Below are 21,523 nucleotides of genomic sequence, written 5' to 3'. Positions count from 1 at the left end.
CATCAACTCATCATTCGAATGGTTAATTCTACCTCTTGTAAATGACAAATCGAAGTCAACAACTCGGAAATTATACTCTCGGATATTAACATTTCAGACGCAGAACTGAGTACTTTTCGGTTCCAATCGTACGAAATTTTCATATTTCCCAATTAACTTTCTACCAAACTATAATAATATTATAACTCCACAACTCCAAATATTATTTAAGCTTTCATGGTAGTTCATCTGAAACATTAATCTTCATTACTATATAAATTTCCAATAAGTGTGGAAGTAATCACTTAAAACGAAACAATTACCCTTAATAGTGCAAGTAATTTATCAGTTCACATTGGTGCACTTAATGATAACATTTTTGATTTTTCACATTGGTGCACTTAATGATAACATTTTTCATATTGGTACACTTAATGATAACATTTTTCATATTGGTACACATATTGCGATCCCATGAAAACCCTCCTCCCACGAGTCAATGAGAGCCCATCTTATCAATTTGAAAAATAGATCTATGGATGAGATTAATTGAGAGATCAAAAACGCGCGTGCCTATATTAGACATTATGATGTCTGCATATTAAGCATGTCTCTATATTGCACACAACACATACTTAATATGCACACAAGGTTAATATGCACATATCATAACGCCTATGTATATGCTCGTTTTTAATCTCTCCAATTAATCTCATACATATATTTATTTTTTTTAATGGATAAAAATAGTTCTCATCGACTCATGAAAATGTTCGTTCTCATATGATCACAATCCCTTATATATATATATATATATATATATATATATATATATATATATATATATATATATATATATATATATATATATAGAGAGAGAGAGAGAGAGAGAGAGAGAGAGAGAGAGAGAGGAAGTTCCATGTGAGATCATGTTTGATAGATACCCCCGAATCGGACACCCGGTCTAGAGTATGAGGCAAGGCAGTCGGGTTCGAGCGTCGCACGATACTTGGCAATTTAGGGAGAAAGGTGACACCCACGGTTCCCATTTGTCACGTGGAGCGCCCGGCAGATCGTAACCCGCCATCATATCCCTAGCAACCAGTTGTCCAACGGATGGGCGCGTACCCGAATGGAGGTTGGCTGGCTCGGGTAAAGTGACCAGGCTTAGTAGTCTGTGTGTCCTCGGCTAGGTTCGCACATAGGACTCGATTGGGCGACCAGTCTCGGTAGTCGGCGTGTCCCCGACCGGATACCCTCTAGGGATTCGGATGGGCGACCAGGCTCAGTAGTCGGTGTGTCCCTGACCGGGTACCCCTGGAGGACTCAGCGGTCGGTGTGTCCTTGCCTGTGTGTCGTAGCCCCTCCTCGGGTCATCTCCTCAGGCAGTCATAGCGTTCCCGACTGAGTGCTCACCCAGAGGCGGTTACAAGTAGATTTCACGGAGATTTATTTCCTCACTTAATGCAAGTAGTTTCTTTACTGGTTTAGGTATCTGCGACATTAATGAAGTTGGATTCCCTAACTGATCTGGCTCCACTTCAGCCCTACTTTTCTTGTAGGAATCTTGCATTCTTGTATAAATATCTTCACGGGATCATCATGTAGAGGAAGAAGAAACTCTTTAGAATAATACGACATTATTCTTAACTACATCTCTTTTTGTTCACACAAAATTCTAAATTTACGATAATGTTGGCCAGCGAGCGACTACCCGAAGCCGTAAAACCAACAATGTTCCCTCATATAAAAATCCAAAGATACCAATCATACCATCAGTTGACTTTTGAGTTGGTGACTGTAGACCTTAATTTCCACTATTAATAATTCCTCAGATCAGATCTCTCTCAAATCTCATTCTCGTTCTCTGCTATATACTCAATTCATCTCTGCTCGCTCAATAACTCTCATCTCAGATCTATCATCTGAGTTTCAATTCAGAAACAGCTGAGATTAGTTCAATTAAGTTTCCATATTTTCTCTGCTCTACTCCATAACTCAGACCATTTCTATCTCATCTCATATTACCCAAACCCAATTCCCTAACTCCATCTCCAATCTTCATCTTCATCAACCTAAACCTAATTAAGGTTTGCATGTTTCATACTTTCTCCAACATCACTCAATTCCTTTTCTGCTTTCATACATAGTTTAGCATTACGTTTTGCCCTCTCAATTCCTTTATCTTTTGCTGCTAAATATTTATGTACTAATATATATTTATTGTTAGACTAAAATATCACATGCATAATCTTATATGTGATAATAGGATCGTACTAACCTCCAGCCATAGTTCTTCTTACGGTTGAGCGATCCGGACTGCTGCAGAGATGATAAGTGCTTTGTCTCTCACTTTACTCAGCTCTCTCTAGATGGTGTATGAGGTATGTAATGTGAGCAGTGAGAGGACTAGTGACCTTATATAACCACTGGCCATCATTGTGGTTGATTGTCTTTAGGTCTCCTAAACCCTAACTAGACTCCTAATCATAATGGTAGTCTAGTTGTTAGGTTATTAGTGTTGCACCACATATCAAATACTGAATATTATCATAACTTATCCTAATGTTATAATAATAGTAACGGATAAACGTTACATTCTCCCACTTGGTGCAAGCACTACCACTCAATAACAGAAAAACACCAACCATAATGATATGTTCTCATTAGCACGAGTAGTATCCATTATGATCAAATGCAAACTGCCATTGAGCACTTAATTAGGAAACAAAACCCAACGAAATAAACCTTATGTTTATTCCAAGTCTCTGAAGTACATTTTCTCATCAATATGAAGCAAATGAAGGTGTACACACTTAATTGAGAAAATGTCTTAATGCCAAAGAATTTTATTATTGAAACTGAATGTATATACAAATCAAAAGTATGAAAGTCCCATTTTCTGAACCAGATCCTTGAATTTAACTGAAGGCATGCATGTAGTCAAGGGATCTGCTAACACCAACTCAGTATGAATGTGTTCAAAGAATACAACTTTATTTTTGACACGATTCCTAATTGCTAAGAACTTGATGTCGATGTACTTAATTCGACTCCCACTTTTGTGGTCTTAGCTAGGAAGACTGCAGCTGAGTTGTCACATTAAACTTTCAATGGCTTAGATATAGAATCCACAATTCTAAGCCCAGAGATAAAATTCTTTAGCCAAACACCCTGTGAAGTAGCCTCGAAACAGGAAACGAACTCGGCTTCCATGGTAGAAGTAGCTATTAAGGACTGTTTAACACTTCTCCATGAGATAGCCCCACCGGCCATAATGAAGACGCACCCTGAAGTTGATTTTCGAGAATCAACACAGCCAGCAAAGTCCGCGTCTGAATAACCGACAAGATCTAAATTGTCCGTCTACCTAAACCCAAGCTTGTAACCTTTGGTTCCTTTGAGATACCTTAGAACCTTCTTTACAGCGCTCCAATGGTCCAACCCCGGATTGTGTTGGTAACGCCCTAGCATTCCAACCGCAAAAGCAATATCCGGCCTCGTACAGACTTGAATATATCCAAGACATCCAACTGCTGCAGCATAAGGGATGTTCTCCATGGATTCCTTCTCCAAATCATTTTTCGGACATTGGTCCAAACTGAATCTATCCCCCTTAGATATGGGAGCAGCGTTTGGTGAACAATTTTGCATATGAAATCTCTCTAAAACTTTGTTTATATAGGTTTCTTGAGATAAACCCAGTATACCCCGGGACCTATCTCTCTGAATTTTAATGCCAATAACATAAGAGGCATCACCCATATCCTTCATATCAAAGTTTTTAGAAAGAAATTGTTTCACATCACGAAGCATCCCCTTATCATTGGTGGCAAGTAAGATGTCATCCACATATAAAACAAGAAAGCAAATTTTACTCCCACTCACCTTCTGGTATATACAGTTATCTGAGGGATTTTCAACAAAACCAAATGAAGAAATTACCCCATCGAATTTGATGTACCATTGACGGGAGGCTTGTTTTAAACCGTATATGGATTTCTTAAGCTTACATACTAAATGCTCACCACCCCTAGAAGAGAAACCTTCAGGTTGTTTCATATTAACCTCCTCTTCTAGATCACCATTTAGGAAAGCAGTTTTCCCATCCATTTGTTGCAACACAAGATTGAAATGTGCAACTAATGCCAGAATGACCCGAAGTGAATCTTTCTTTGATACAGGAGAAATGCACTCCTTGTAATCGATTCCTTCTTTTTGAGTAAATCCCTTGGCAACAAGCCGGGCCTTGTATCTCTCAATGTTGCCTAATGACTTTCTTTTAGCCTTAAAGACCCATTTACAACCAACGGCCTTGGCCCCATTAGGCAACTCAACAAGATCCCAAACTCCATTGTCCTTCATGGAATTCATTTCATCTTTCATGGCTTCTAACCATAAGTCAGACTGTGCACAATTTGTGGCTTGAGAGAATGTTTCAGAATCATTTTCAGCCCCTATGTCAGATTCTTGTAGATACGAAACATAATAACTAGGATAACTAGGAACTGTTGATCGCTTTATCCGAGTAGACCGTCTTAATGTTGGACCTCCACTGCCTTGCACAGGCTGCAGGTCAACTACCTCTTCAGGAACTGGTGGCAGTTCTTGAATTGGTTCAGTCTGCATTGGCTCAGAATCTTGCTGTATATCCTGAGTTGGTTCAACCATTGGTTCGAAATCTAGTTCAGGCGGTTGCTGTAAGTCCTGAAATGGTTCTTTCAAAGGTTGATCCTCAACAGTTTGTGGAATCTGGACGGTAGGTGGTATATCTGCAGGCAGAACTAAAGGAGCACTACGGATAAGTACAACCCCACCAGATGACGTAGAAGGTTGAGAGTCAATATGATCGAAGGAAGGAACTAAGTCCTTAAACCGATCACTCCCACTAATCAAGTCATCTTCAAGAAATTTAGCATTCCTTGATTCCACTATCCTAGTAGTATGAGATGGACAATAGAACCTATAACCCTTAGAAGATTGTGCATATCCAATAAAGAAAGAACTAATCGTCCTTGGATCAAGTTTCTTCTCGTGTGGGTTATATATCCTCACCTCAGACGGGCATCCCTAAACACGCATATGTTGCAAACTCGGTTTCCAACCTTTAAATAACTCAAACGGTGTCTTAGGGACAGCCTTGGTTGGAACACGGTTTAATATATACGTTGCTGTCTTAAGCGCTTCATCCCACAACGACTTAGGAAGCTTAGAGTTGCTAAGCATACTCCGCACCATATCCAGAAGGGTCCGGTTTCTTTTTTCAGCTACACCATTTTGGTCTGGAGAACCAGGCACGGTGTATTGGGCAACAATCCCATGCTCTTGAAGAAACTTAGCAAAGGGACCAGGTGCTTGTCCATTCTCAGTGTATCTACCATAGTATTCACCACCCCTATCAGACCTAATTACTATGTGTATTTTCCTGTTACATTGGTTTTCAACTTCAGCTTTAAATGATTTAAAGGCATCCAATGCTTCATGTTTATGATGAAGTAAATACACATAGGAAAATCTTGAGAGGTCATCAATAAAGGTGATGAAATATTTCTGACCAGGTATTGTCATATCAGGACAACATATGTCAGTATGAATAATTTCCAACAACATTGAACTCCTATTGGCACCTTTCTTTGACTTGTTTGCCTGCTTACCCTTAATGTAGTCAACGCAAGTCTCAAAGTCAGTATAGTCTAGAGTATAAAGTACTCCATCCTTTACCAACCTTTTAATACGCTCAAGGGAGATATGACCTAATCTCCGATGCCACAACATTGAGGAATTGTCGTTAATACTACACCGTTTGGTGCCGTTTTGAACATGTAAAGAATTGTAAATTGAATCATTCTTTAATTTAAGACGGAAAAGACCATTAGACAATGTACCAGTACCAACACAAGTAGAATAACGAAATAACTTGATATTATTGGTATTAAATTCAAAAGAATAACCGAAGGGTACAAGTCTAGATATTGAAACTAAGTTCCTAGAAAAACTAGGAACATAAAATGTCTTTTCTAATATCATTACAAAACCATTGTCCAAAACTAAATTGCAAACTTCGACAGCTTCAACTGGTGACGCAATCTTGTTTCCAGAGAAGATGCTACACTCAGTTCCCGTCGGTTGTCTCAATTTTGTCAAATCCCGCAAAGAGTTTGCAATGTGGATTGTTGAACCAGAGTCAATCCACCAAGAATTAGTATTAACTTTGACATATTAGATTTGAAACAAACAAAAGAAGATGGAACATACCCAAGCTTAGCCACAAGCCTTTGTTCCTCCATTGCACACATGGTTATCAACTCATTGATAGACCAATCCTCTTTATGTGTGATGTAGGAAATCTTAAAAGGATTGTACTCCTGAGGAAGGGTATCAAGTGCAAAAAGCACCAAATAATCATCTGGTAGAATGATTTCCAACTCCTTTAATTGAGCCACAATATCCCTGAGTTGCATAATGTGTTCACGCGTTCCCTTGACAGTGGAAAGACGCAAATTTCTCAACTTCATGATTAGAGTCATTGCCAAAACTTTCTTTGATTCAATGAAGTTATCATCGATAGCTTTGAGCAAATGTTTCGCTTTCTTAATGTCCTCAAAGCAAAAACGAATTTTTGTGGAAATTCGTGACTTAATGAAGACCACACATAATCGATTGGATTTCTCCCATCGAGCGCGAAGCTGCTTGGCTTCGCCAGTGCTTTCTTCAGTAACCTCAGGGGGTTCCTCATTGAGAACAACGTAATCCAACTCTAATAATCTTAATTGTCTGAGAATTGCATCTTTCCACTCCTTGTGATTTTCTTCATTAAGGATTGGAATTTTAATAGCTGGAACTTGAGTGACAGGATGAGTTGCTGTAAAGAATAATGATTAATGCTTGGTTAGAATATTTTCGAGGCACAAAATTAGAGAGAGATACTGAAGTACATAATATTACCAATGTAAAATTATGCGAAAGATAAATTCGGATGCCATAAAAATTGCCTGTGGGCTAAATTTTTACGCATAATGAATTTACCAAAACTGAATGGTGGAAACGGAATGGGTGCGATTTTAATTTTTCCACCCTTAATGACAAAACTACCAAAACTATATGCCGATACATAATCCCTATGGGCAAATTATGATCATAGTATGGTATTTCATCCTAATTAACCCTACAAATATAACAAAATTGCCTGTGGGCTAAATTTTGCCATATCACGCAGAGTGAATTACAATATTCTTGCATTAACTTTATGTGAGTAAAACTTAATATGTAATTTTGGAAAAATTAAAGATGATGTGGCTACTCTTTAATTAACCAAAGAACATAATCACATTAGCAAGAAAACCTAATAAACAAACAGATTAAACCAAAATATGATAGTCAATCTTTAGGTATACTCCCAGGAAAGTTGGTCGAGACGAAGCTCGGTTAAATACCAACTCCTTAGACAGAGTAGCGTCGCAAGGAGACTAGTAGCAACAAGGCGTTTAAGCCAGGGCCATAGAACTAGTATTCCTCCCCAAGAAACTTCCCTAATTCATGTGTTCTCATTTTTGAAGTAAAATCGTTTGATAGATCTAAAGAGTAGTTTCACCTATGGATAAGGCTTTGAATAGGGTAAACTACGAATTGTTTATGTACTTTATGTGCTTTAGGTACTTTCTAAGAGAACGAGTGGAGTAATAACTGAAGAGTGAGTAATAATATGCATAATCTAACCTGAAAGGCACTAATTCACCTAAAAGGCACTAAATCATGCATAACATATAATTTAGACCTAAAAGGCTCTAAAATTTTCTTAATGAGCATGCTTTTCTAGGCATATAATTATAACAGTCAAATAATTATTGCAATAAAGAGATACATAGCATGCTCAGATTATGCATATTACTCACAAATACTCCACAATTAAATTGAAAAACATTATTAAATTAAAATTCAACTGAAAAATTAAAACTGAATAATTATTCAAAGTTGAATAATAATTTAATAATAGACTTAATAAAAAAATTTCAATTGGATAATTTAATTAGAAGAAGTCCAAATATGATGAAGATGTTAATCTGAATGAATTGATGTAGTCCAAATATCAATTCAGGTTTGATCCAAAACCATAACAGGCCCAGATTAAAAAAAAATATAATTTTCTTTTTTTCTTAATGAGCCCAGGTCTAGCCCAAATTTGGCCAGACCTGGCCCATTAACATAACATCATCATCTTCTTCAATTTTCTACCGTAAGCAGCGCCAACAGAAAAAATGGATGTCGGCATGAGAAAAAATGGCGAAGCAGTAGGCCAAAATAATTATCCAATAATAATTTTTTTTAATTAATTCTTAATGCGGAAAATTATTTTCAGCAGTCCAGCAAATTTAATTGCATACTCAAGAATATTTACACATGTATCTCAATTATATAACAAAATATATAAATGTGCAAATATTTAAGCAATTAAACAAATTAGGCAGAGATTATACAGGCAACTGATACCAACTGTTAGACTAAAATATCACATGCATAATCTTATATGTGATAATAGGATCGTACTAACCTCCAGCCATAGTTCTTCTTACGGTTGAGCGATCCGGACTGCTGCAGAGATGATAAGTGCTTTGTCTCTCACTTTACTCAGCTCTCTCTAGATGGTGTATGAGGTATGTAATGTGAGCAGTGAGAGGACTAGTGACCTTATATAACCACTGGCCATCATTGTGGTTGATTGTCTTTAGGTCTCCTAAACCCTAACTAGACTCCTAATCATAATGGTAGTCTAGTTGTTAGGTTATTAGTGTTGCACCACATATCAAATACTGAATATTATCATAACTTATCCTAATGTTATAATAATAGTAACGGATAAACGTTACATTTATCTCATTTTCATTGTGTGATAACTATATATATATATATATATATATATATATATATATATATAGGCTAATGTTCTAGTGAGACTACATCCTCTTGTGAGTCCTTTGAAACTTTTCATAAATGCACAAAAGCTACAACACGAATGCACAAATAGTATTGTGTGTCATGCTGGTCAAATTGCACACAATGCTATGAAAATGTTTTCATTTGTAATATAAAACATTTTCATACAAACAATATATAGCAGATTCTATATGCAATTGAAATTTAAATATAATAGCCCCTCAGCATACAAACAATTGAAAAACAAATTTAAAACTTGTAATGGTAACAAACTTTGCATTTTTTGGTTGAACCACGTGAAGTTTAGAAACTAGCTCGCTCAAAGATGCAATGGTTTTGCTGACACTGCTGGAAATTATGGAATTTCTGACCACCTAAAAGTGATCTTAAATCAAATCGAAAGCAAAAATGGTCGGAAATAGCAACAAAAGTTTTTCCGGACACCAAAAGTGGTCGGAACAAGGCTTTCGACTTGATTTAAGATCACTTTTAGGTGGTCGGAAATTTTAGAATTTCCAGTAGTATGAGTATATTAGATTTTAACCATACCCATCTTGCATTGCATGCACAATCATCTCTGATCTGTTATAATCATTCCATTATTTAATTTCTTGCTCTATAATTGATGGAATTCCAGAAACACTTTAGAGAAGTTCAATAGAATGGCTTTAGATGCTGTAACCACTCTAATCAAAATAGTAGAGCAAGACCTTATGGAGCCCAAACTACTTTTGATTTTTGATGCCGGAGGAATGAAGGTGTGGCTGCTCGAAACCATCAAGTTGCTGTCTGCCAAGCTCTGCATTCTGCAAGCATTTTTGGAGGAGGGGTGTGAGAAGAAAATGCGGAATGGCTGGTTTGAACATAAAGTTGCTGGAATATATGACAAGTATGAAGTAAAATCTAAACTGGGACTAGTCTATTCGGAAGCTAAATGTGGGCATCTTCGTGGGACCTTGAAAATAATGGTAAGAGAAATTGAGGAAGTTGAAGAATGGTTGCTGATGATAAAAAAAGGAACTGCTTTAGACCCTGATGAGGAAAAGAACATTACGGTTTGGGATACCTACCAAAGTGCTTTAGAGCCTGAGAATGAAGTAATTGTAGGATTCCACAGTGATATAGCGACGATAGTTAACCGCCTATGTTATTCACACTTTATGAGATCAGTATTCACCATTTTGAGGAATAGTAATATTCACAAGTTTCGGAAATATGTTGAAAACCCTGTGCTAAAACTACAAGCAATCGTTATACCCTACACCACGGCGCACATAGCACTGTGCGCCGCGCGCCTCCCAAAACGACGTCGTTTTGGGAGGCACGGTAGGAAGTTGCTGGGATTATGTGTATTTGTTCACACAGTTATGTGTATTTGTTTATACAGTTATGTGTATTGGTTCATACAGTTATGTACATTTTTTATACAATTATGTACATTCTTTTTATACAATTATGTACATCCGAATCAGAAAATTTGTGTGTATTATGTTAATAGTTGATGTGTATTATGTTAAAAGTTTATGTTTATTATGTATTATGTTAGATTATGTGTATTATCTTTTAAAAAGAGTATGTATATTTTGTTATATAATTATGTACATTCATGTATACAATTATGTGTATTCTAGTATAACATTATGTACATTCTTGAACAACGGGTTTTTTTTAAAGAAAAAACTACTGTCATTCACTGGGGCGGGAAATTTCAAAAAAAAAAAAATTAAAACGACGTCGTTTTGCATCTGGGTGCATAGTGCAACGCGCGCCGTGGTGTAGGATATAAATTGCCAACTACAAGTTATCCCTCTCGTTGCGGAAGGAGGCATAGGAAAAACTACATTAGCCAAAAGAGTCTATAGACATCCAATTACTATTGCTAGCTTTGACATTCGAGCGTGGGTAGTTTTGTCTCAGGTTCCTAACCTCAAAGAGATTCTCATTGGTCTATTGCGTTGTATTTCACCAATAACAAGTGAAATCTACAACATAGATGATGCTCAAATAGCTGAACAATTATGCACAAGCTTGATGGGCAAGAAGTATTTAATTTTCTTGGATGATTTATGGACCACTGCTGCATGGGATGCCATCAAAGGATATTTTCCAGATAATTTTAATGGAAGCCGAATCTTACTAACTACTCGGTTCACAAAGGTGGCTAAATACTTAAGTGCAGATCCCTACCATGTGAAGTATCAAACTATAGAGAATCTATGGGAATTATTTTCAAGGAAAGTGTTTGGGCAAAGCAAATGGGTTCCATCTGTGGAATATAGAGAGATGTGGAGCAAACTTTGGACGATTGGGAAAAGGATTGTTTTTGGTTGCAGTGGATTACCACTAGAAGTTGTTGTAATTGCCGAACTTTTAGCGACAACAGAAGAGTCGCTAGAAATATGGAGAGATGTTGAGGAAACTTTGGGTAGAGTTGATAGATATGATAATGACAAAAGAATTTCAAAAATACTTTCATTGAGCTACAACTACTTACCTCCTCACTTGAAACCTTGCTTTCATTATTTTGGTGTGTTTCCTGAAGACAATGTCATTCCCGTTAAGAGATTAATCAACTTATGAGTTGCAAAGGGATTTTTAATGCCACATGACAATATGAGTTTGGAAGAAGTGGCGGAGAGTCACTTGCATGATCTCATTAATAGAGGTTTAGTTCAAAGTAATGAGCTAAGTATTGATGGCAAAGTTAAATCATGTAAGGTTCATGATCGAGTGCACGAGGTCTGTGTGAGACAAGCAATAAAGGGGAATGCTTTGAGCATTATCAATGACAACCATGCTCCAAAAGCTAGTCATTGGTTAAGCTGTCAAACAAGTCATTGGCCGATCACTGAAGCAAGTTATGAAAATTGCTCTCCCTATACAATCTTTTCAGTTCTCTGTTTTGGTAATCTTTTCAGTTCTCTGCTTTGGTAAAGATGTATACCATTCAAAATGCAGGTTGGTATACCCATGTTTGAAATTGTTAAGAGTACTGGATTTATCATTAGTTAAATGGTCACAAGGCATGCCTAGTGAAATAACATATTTGGTTCATTTGAGATACATGTCTTTTAAGTACCATTGGTTCTCTTTACGAGCTTCAATTTCTCAAGCTTAAAAAGTTGCTAACTCTCATAGTTACTTCTTGGATGGAAAAATGTCCTTTGCACCTGCCATTTGATATTTTGGGGTTGCCACAATTGAGGCATATGCATGTTGACAAGAGATGTTCACAATATCTCCCTTGCTTAGTAAAAACCAATCTACAAACTCTTTATTGGTTAAAAGTTGCTAGCTCCGACGAAAAATCAAACTTCGTAATGGTTCCAAACCTAAAGGAACTTGGGATTTACATTGAAGGACAATTGGTGCCTAGCCATCTAGGGAGCCTTGTGCATTTACATCTACTTGAGAAGTTGAAGTTTGAAGTAGGAAGGGTCGAGCGCTTTTGTCTTCCAACAGGTTTTCCACCAAACCTTAAGAAGTTGACACTTCGTTATATTTATCTTCCATGGAAGGAGATGGGCACAATTGGCAAGTTGCCACACCTTGAGGTGCTTAAACTAAAAGATTTCGCCTTTTGTGGCCCAACGTGGAAACCATCGAAGCAGGGCTTTCGGGAATTAAAGGCACTTCTTATTTCACGGTCAAATCTCGAACATTGGAATGCAAGTCCTAATCATTTCCCAGTTTTGGAGCGCCTTGTCTTAAGATATTGTTGGGAATTGAAACAAGTTCCTATTAATTTTGCAAAAATTGGAACACTGAATTTAATTGTATTAGAATGTTTTTATTATTCTCTTGTGACTTCTGCAACGCAGATTTCTTCTGCAAAAAGCAGAACATTAAAGGGAAAGGCAGATTGTCCACTTCGTGTTCGTAAAGTTGGAACTAAGGTTTCTCTCTAATTCTTGTTCATTATTTCAAAATATTAGTTTTCTGTATTCTAATTCCATGTATTAATTAATTATTTGTTTTTTACTCATTTTCAATTACTTTTCAAGGTTGAATTGCCTATTATTGAAAGATCTAAAGAAGAAAGTGTCGAAAGCTCTGAAGAAGAAAGTGTCGAAAGCTCTAAAGAAGAAAGTGTTGAAAGCTCTAAAGAAGAAATATTGAAAGCTGATAAGAGTGTGATGAAATATCTGAAGAAGTTATTCTGGTGAATGCATTGAAGAAGAAAGTGCAGTGACTGAGGAAATATTATTCTGATGTGTTGCAATTGAATTTGAACTTCTCTTTATGTTTCAGCTTATAAGTTCATGGCTGAAGTTTATTAATGAATAAGTTCTCCGGTCTGTTGCCTAGCTTTCATGAGTTGATGCACTGGCTAATGTTGATAAATTTAGCCACTTGTCCAGTCCAATCCAGATTGGTGGTGATTTGTCTCTTTGGTTGGGAGAAAACAAACAGAATGTATTTTTGGTTTTCATTTGATCTAAACAATTTCAGCTGTGTGTATGTTATGTTGTTTTTTTTGCTCCAATGGCTAAGTTGTAACAGTCCACTGCAATGTTCAATTCACTATTCTTTTTCAAACTTGCATTCAGGTAGGACCCTGAGTAGCCAAAGTTGTTTAACCCACTTTGATCAATTGAGGTAACATCGGGCATACGGCATTAAAAATAACGCTAGTTGGGAGGCACCCTAAGCTTGCATAACATATTTTTTTTCATTTTATTGCATAACACACTACTGGAAATTATGAAATTTCTGACCACCTGAAAGTGATCTTAAATCAAGTTGATACCAAAAAGTGATCGGAAATAACAACAAAGATTTTTCCGGATACCAAAAGTGGTCGGAACAAGGCTTTTGACTTGATTTAAGATCACTTTCAGGTGGTCGAAAATTCCATAATTTCCCGTAGTGACACATTTATTAATTCTTGATTTGGGAAGTTTTTATTTCAAAAAAAAAAATGGAAATATGCAATTTCCAGAATGGGTGCAAAATTGCACCCATTTTCTGGAAGCCAGCTATGGGCAAATCAACTGCCGTGGACAGGCTTCAGTTTTTTTAGGGCACACTTCCCAATGGCAAAGCCATTCCCGTGGCCACCAGGTAGTGTTCCCTGGGAGGCATGCAGCCACTGCCGTGGCTGTGACCGTAGTTGTCCCCTGTTTTGCCGAACACAAAGTGTGTTCATTTTTTATTTTTTTTTTAAATTAATCCTTTACTACTTTTCTTTTGTTGATGATTAATCTGGGATATTTTGTGCCCACCCCTCCCCGAAGACCATATAAGGGAAGTATCATCACCCATCCTCTTTATCCTTGCTTTTAGTATTTTTGTGAATTGATCATGCTTGTAGGATGGATATTGTTATTTGTGTAAATATTTTTGTTACATGGTGTCACTTTTCTTGTCATTTTGGTTATTTTTGTTAACTTGTCTAACATCGGGGACGGTGTTTTTTGGTCTAAGTGTGGGGATCACTTTGGGCTATATTTTTGCTTATCCTCTCTTATGATTCTTGGAAGTTGTGATTGCTCTCCTTTGTTGGTTGGTGGTTTGCCTTGGTGAAATTTGTTACAATTCAAGTTGTGATGGATGAGTCAAGGTGTAACAAACAATTGAGCTACTAGTCTCGCTTATATATAACACCATCGCATGCATTATCAGTATTTCTCTTTCATACAAACACTCATTTGTAACCTACATGGTTAACATTCAATGATGTACATGTTATAAATAGAACACATTTATGTTAGCGAGTTGAGGTATGCCTTAATTTTCCTTTAAATATTAAACAATGAGGGCGCTTCTAGCGCCTATCTCTAGATCCAGATTATAATATGAGCAATTATATAGACAATTGTGTTGTTGACAACTATAATATTTTTATCACAAATTTCTCCCATATTCATAAATTATCATTGCAATATCTGAATCATCCAGATTCTAGCAATTTTCCAAAGATATTTGATATTTAAATTTGGTCGTTCCGCATTTCCAGTATTATGATTATTTGGTATACCTATAAGTTTATTGGGTTTTCGGACGGGCATCTTCAGAACATAATTCTTCAAGATATTTCAAGAGTGACAAAATTCTTAACTAGATCTAGTTGTTGCAGATTCATATTCTTTACACTGAAGCTAAGATTATCCCTGCAAATCTCTCCCACTCTAAAAAATAGACCCCACTTCCACATCATCCCATTTGCAAATCATCTACTATTCACACTAATTCCCTACAAATCTAATCAACTTTCAAAAGTGGGCTCAATATATTAAAATAACATTATTAATTATATTAAAATATTAAAAAGTAAAGAAAACAAAATTTAAAAAAATATATATATAAAATACAGAAGCTGCCGCGGCAGCTTTTTCAGGGTTTGCAAATTTGCAAACACATTTCACTATAAATAAAAAATAAAAAATGATGTGGCATTAGTCACATCATCTTGCAAATGGCACATTTGCAGGAGTAAGTTTAGCCTGATAGGTCTCCTACACTTCTGGTGTCAAGAAGCGTCAGTAGATATATATCGTCCAATTTGGAGAAAATATATATGGGGCATAGTGACACAGGCATAGAGTTCGGCGCAGCCCATAGCGTCCGTGCGGCGTCCCGAGGCCCCTCATGCCCCGCGGACCAGCCTTACCCACATACGCACCACACTGGTTTCGCCCTGCCATGGGCTCATCAGGGAAGCGGTAACAGCTCCCAACCAGTTGTGCCTTTCGATCGCATCAGGTCCCCTTCATAGTCATGTCCAAGACAAGCGACAGGCTCCCCAAACTTAACCGGGTCGGCGTGCCTAACTCGGCCAGACCTTCGCGTCTAAGGCAGAACAACCCTTAACGCTATTGACACCTCCCTTCACCCGCATGGCATTGCTAACCAGTTGGCCGTTTCCTCATACTTTTGGGTCTTCGCACGGTCACGGAAAAACGTCCGTGACACTCTCCCCCACCCAACATCTAGCACGCCCTCGTGCTAGGGGAGAGGACTCTGCCCAATGATCGCCGTACTTAATTGCATACGCGCCGCTAATGCCAGGACATCTCACGAAGAGTAGTCCGGCTGAGCTGGCGGCCACCCGAGTCCCGATTCCTTCCAAAGGACCCATCCGCCCCCTGCGGACCAACGGAGTGGAGCCGTCATCAGCACGTGCGCATCCCCTCTCGCGCAACAGTGCTCGCATAATCCTCACCCCTTGAGGATCCCACCATAGCGCGCAGCAATATAAGCACGTCCCGCTCTGATACCACTTTGACACGGGCATAGAGTTCGGCGCAGCCCACAGCACCCGTGCGGCGTCCCGAGGCCCCTCATGCCCCGCGGACCAGCCTTACCCACATACGCACCACACTGGTTTCGCCCTGCCATGGGCTCATCAGGGAAGCGGCAACAGCTCCCAACCAGTTGTGCCTTTCGATCGCATCAGGTCCCCTTCATAGTCATGTCCAAGACAAGCGACAGGCTCCCCAAACTTAACCGGGTCGGCGTGCTTAACTCGGCCAGACCTTCGCGTCTAAGGCAGAACAACCCTTAACGCTATTGACACCTCCCTTAACCCGCATGGCATTGCTAACCAGTTGGCCGTTTCCTCCTACTTTTGGGTCTTCGCACGGTCACGGAAAAACGTCCGTGACACTAGTCACTCTTTTTCGATCAACATGATTAATAGATATGTTTGGTAGATTATTTGCTAATGTCGCAAATAGATTATCTTCTGAACTTACAGTTCAGTCTAACTAGTACGTGAATTTAAATAATGAAGATCTTTCTATTACATGGAACTTCTCATGATTTCATTAAATTTGGGCTCATATTTTTCCATAATGTCGTGAACCGATCTTCATAAAGTATGCAGTTAGCATACACAATTATATATTGATCCCCTATCATGGGCTATAGGTATATATTTAGGCAACATACGGAGGTTTATAACCAACATGTATACCTAGTTTCTTTAATAGCCCCTAGAGGTACGCTATGGTGATAACATATGAATAGAGACTGCATACTAATGCCAAAAATGCAGATGGAGAAATGTTCATTTTACCATGTACTAGACGTATGGGGAATAATCACGATATGCAGTAAGTCATATTTAAATTCAAAACAGTAGATATCAAATTGGATGTCCTGAAACAAAACCGATAATTCAGAAATTTCCTTTCACATCTTCTCTAGAAAATATTAATGTGAAAATTAAAGGAAAACTACTGGTTGACATATATCCGATGCCCAACAAAATTAGTACAAATCTGACTCATTATATGTGCCCAATGTGACCCAAGATCATGCCATATTTTAAAATAATTTGGGTCTTTATGTTGTAAAGATTATTGCAACACGATCAGTACTCAAATGTATATGTAATTCACCACAAGTGACATATAAAATCAAATAGGTCAAGCATACACATTGAACAAAAATTATTGGAGCACTCAACAATCTTAGGGAGATTAAATGCAAAAAAAAAAAAAAAGAAGTATAGATATAGCGATGGTGAGACCATTCGTGATCTCTAAAACCCATTTTCTCAACTTATGAGGAACCATCATTATCAAATATTCACAATTTATTTGCTTCAGGCAAACCAATATGATGTGATATGATTCACTTTTGACTGTCAAGCAAATAACATTTTTTATTTGCAGATCAGAGTAGCATAACACTACAAATAGAAGTTGCAGACTTCATTCATGAGTCATGAGTCATTAGTCACCCAAAGATCAATCCTCATTCGAGGTCTTCTATAGGGATGTCAACAGGGCGGGGTGGGGGCGGGGGACATACCCACCATCCCCGTCCCCGACTTTTTTCCCATTCCCCGTCCCCATCCCCATCCTCGCCGGGGAATGAAAAATTCCCCCATCCCCATCCCCACGGGGATTATTCGGCGACGGGGAATCCCTACCCCGTTAACAAGTTATAAAAAAAATAAAAATTAAACATTAAACATTAAAAAACATTTAAATAAATAACGCATATATATTCATCCCCAACTCAAAGTTGTATCAGTATTTTACAATTAAACATTTTATTTAAATATGCATGACATACAATGACAAGAATACTTCTAAAATTATATATATTGTATACAAAGTACTACATTTGTGTGCGTTGTGTGGCAATATATATATATATATATATATATATATATATATATATATATATATATATATATATATATATATATATATATATATATATGTATATATCGGGGACGGGGCGGGGCGGGGCGGGGAGAGTACTCCCCATCCCCGCCCCCGTACCCGGCAGGGAATTCAAAATTGCCCCCATCCCCATCCCCGATCCCCTATTTCTGTCCCCATCCCCGTCCCCGTAGGGGCGGGGAATCGGGTTCCCCGTCGGGTGCGGGTTCAATTGACATCCCTAGTCTTCTAGACCTTAGTAGACAAATAGCCCAATGACCAAACACATTGTCAAGTAGGAAGGTTTAGAACTCAGAGAATATGATATTCCCACAAAAACTAAGATTTTGATATCTTATAAAGATCAATGAAATTCAAAATACTTAGTATAATTTTGACGTGTACCACTACTGGAGTACAATGTGACCATCATAGAAGACAATGAGACTCACACTATATTTACAATAATTTTGGTCATGTACTTGTACTGGAGTACAATGGATTCATGTACCATCCGAAAGGTAACATCCAGGAAATAGAATTAGAAAAATAAACTTCCTCCAGAAAGTAAAATCCGTCCAGAAAGTAAAGCTCGGGAAGTAAAATTTCGAGAAGTAAAATATCATCTGAGAAGTAAAGTTCCAAGAAATAAAATTCAATAATTAACTTTCCGGATGACCAATAATTAACTGATCGGATCATGCATTCTATGCATTAAGGGATAATAATAATTTATTTATTATAGACTCATAGCAATCCTTTAGGGTCTATGGATCCTTTTCGCTCAAATATACATAATCGAGGGCTTAAGCCAAGGGGTAACAAATAAAAATTAGTGCTTTTAGTTTACCTTCTGGGCAAACTAGCACCTTCAATATTCAAGACTCATGCCATATAATTTTATGATCGATAAAAACTAGCACCATCAATGTGCTTGAATTTGGACAAATAATTATAGACTTTTGAATTAGGATCAAGTCAATTTGACACTAGAGTCATATAAATTGTCGTAGTGATATTATAATATAATTAGTGCTAAGAATTCGCCTTCTAGGCAAAGCCATATTCAATATTCATGCTATAGCTCCACTAAAAATATATGGTGTCAGATAAATCACAACATTTATGCTCATATCATCTAATTGTTATCACAATGGCAAGTTAAAGTTTAACAACAACATAGCATGACATTGTTTAATGGTATGAAGTCCAAAAATAAAATACCACATATTATGCTCTTACAATGGTTTCTAGAAGCTCACTTCAGGTTGTAGCTATCAAGTATATTTATGACCGGAATGTGAGATAAATTTATATATATATATATATATATATATATATATATATATATATATATATATATATATATATATATATATATGATCGCGTTCAAGTGCGAACTGCCCGCCCAGAAAAAAATTGAGAATAATCCAGTGCGCGCCACGTGTCCAGATCTAGGTGCACCTATAGTTATAATTAGGTGCACCTATAGTTATAATTAGGTGCACCTATAGTCATAAGTAGGTGCACATAGGTGCATGAATGTTTGCTAGTGGTTTTCACGAGTACTAACTACCCACTGAACTCCTCCGCCAGAACAAAAGTGATGCTGAACAGAACGAATTCAGATCAATGAATGTTAATAAGGAAAAATTACATGCACTTATATGTGAAAGTATGTGCACTTGTATCTGATTTTACATGCACTTTTTACTAGCAAAGGTGCACCAACTTCTTGCGCATATAACACATTTATATGCACCAAAGGACACGTAGCGCGCGCTGGATGGTTCTCAGTTCTCTCCTGGACGGCCGTTCTCATGAGAGTGCGCTCCCATATATATATATATATATATATATATATATATATATATATATATATATATATATATATATATATATATCTCTTTATCTTTATTATATATATATAATAAAGCAGAATCATAGATTCATAGATTTCCCTACAAAATTAGCTTTCCCTCTAAAATTGTGAATGTGCTTTTGGAAAATGGACTGCAGCAATGGGATAGGTTTGGCCCATAAATCTTTATACATAATAAAGTAAAAAAATGTAATTATATATTGGTCCAACATTTGTTATATTAAAACTTTTATTTATTTTTTTAGTTAGAATATATATATATATATATATATATATATATATATATATATATATATATACACGTACTAACTTTTTAATAGTTTGTAATTTTGATTAGTTTTTTTAATAATTTACAAAGAAAGTTAGGTAAAGCAAAATCAAGTAGGGAAAAAATTTTCCCGTCTAAGTGTGACTGCATATTAATAGATTGGTAAGATCTTTTTTTTTTTTTTTTTTTTTTTTTTTTTTTTTTTTTTTTTTGTAAACCACGAGTTGGTCCGTGTCTTTCTCTGTCCGTTTAACTTTGTAAGATCATTATTGCAAATGAGATTAGCAATATGAATGCATGTATTGTCTTTAACATTTAAATATTATATTGTATAACTATACTTAAATTTTTAATAAAACTAATTCTGCTTTGTATAATAACATTACAACAATACTTATAAATTTTTGTTCGTGCTTTGGGAAAATGGACTGCAGCAATGGGATAGGTTTGGCCCATAAATCTTTATATATAATAAAGTAAAAAAATGTGATTATATATTGGTCCAACATTTGTTATATTAAAACTTTTTTTTAAAGTTAGAATATATATATATATATATATATATATATATATATATATATATATATATACACGTACTAACTTTTTAATAGTTTGTAATTTTGATTAGTTTTTTAATAATTTACAAAGAAAGTTAGGTAAAGTAAAATCAAGTGGGGAAAAAATTTCCCCGTCTAAGTGTGACTGCATATTAATAGATTTGTAAGATCTTTTTTTTTTTCTTTTATTTTTTTGTAAACCACGAGTTGGTCCGTGTCGTTCTCTGTCCGTTTAACTTTGTAAGATCATTATTGCAAATGAGATTAGCAATATGAATGCATGTATTGTCTTTAACATTTAAATATTATATTCTATAACTATACTTAAATTTTTAATAAAACTAATTCTGTTTTGTATAATAACATTACAACAATACTTATAAATTTTTGTTCGTGCATCATTCGGGACAAATACTAGTGTGTGTGTGTGTGTGTGTGTGTGTGTATATATATATATATATATATATATATATATATATATATATATATATATATATATATATATATATATATATATATAGTAAAGACATTTTTGGTCCTAGACTTATAGTGGCACGGACAATTTTAATCTTTTTAAAAAAAATCAGACAATTTGTGGACACTCTTATTATGACGAGGACAATTTTGGTCCTCCGTCAATATTCCCGTTAGATGGCATGTTAGATAGGGGGTAATTTCGTCTTTTCAGATGTCCTTCCTTTTTCTCCTTTGTATTCCCGTTCTCAGCGAAGACCTAATAGTGGAAAACCTAATTTGTATTCTAATCTTACCAGTCGAAGACCATGGC

General features: G+C 36.4%; 1 protein-coding gene across 5 annotated transcripts; it reads left to right on the top strand.

The window, feature by feature from the left end:
• Window positions 1-12,152: 12,152 nt before the first annotated feature.
• On the top strand, window positions 12,153-13,361 carry LOC109172847 (disease resistance protein RPH8A-like). 5 transcript variants are annotated; one of them, XM_019322075.1, is made up of 3 exons: window positions 12,153-12,723; window positions 12,754-12,806; window positions 12,915-13,361. In XM_019322075.1, the coding sequence occupies exons 1-3, from the start codon at window positions 12,231-12,233 to the stop codon at window positions 13,074-13,076; spliced, it is 708 nt and encodes a 235-aa protein (XP_019177620.1). In that variant the 5' UTR covers window positions 12,153-12,230; the 3' UTR covers window positions 13,077-13,361. The 5 variants fall into 5 exon arrangements, with proteins under 5 accessions (XP_019177620.1, XP_019177622.1, XP_019177623.1 ...); XM_019322077.1 differs by having other exon boundaries at window positions 12,153-12,806; window positions 12,915-12,937; window positions 12,986-13,361; XM_019322078.1 differs by having other exon boundaries at window positions 12,153-12,806; window positions 12,915-12,938; window positions 13,011-13,361.
• The last annotated feature ends 8,162 nt before the right edge of the window (window positions 13,362-21,523 follow it).

This window comes from Ipomoea nil, unplaced genomic scaffold (assembly GCF_001879475.1).
Source record: "Ipomoea nil cultivar Tokyo-kokei standard unplaced genomic scaffold, Asagao_1.1 scaffold0436, whole genome shotgun sequence".
NCBI classification, from domain to species: Eukaryota; Viridiplantae; Streptophyta; class Magnoliopsida; order Solanales; family Convolvulaceae; genus Ipomoea; species Ipomoea nil.
The sequence above is the reverse complement of the archived record's forward strand: the minus strand, read 5'-3'. Positions and strand labels throughout refer to the sequence as shown.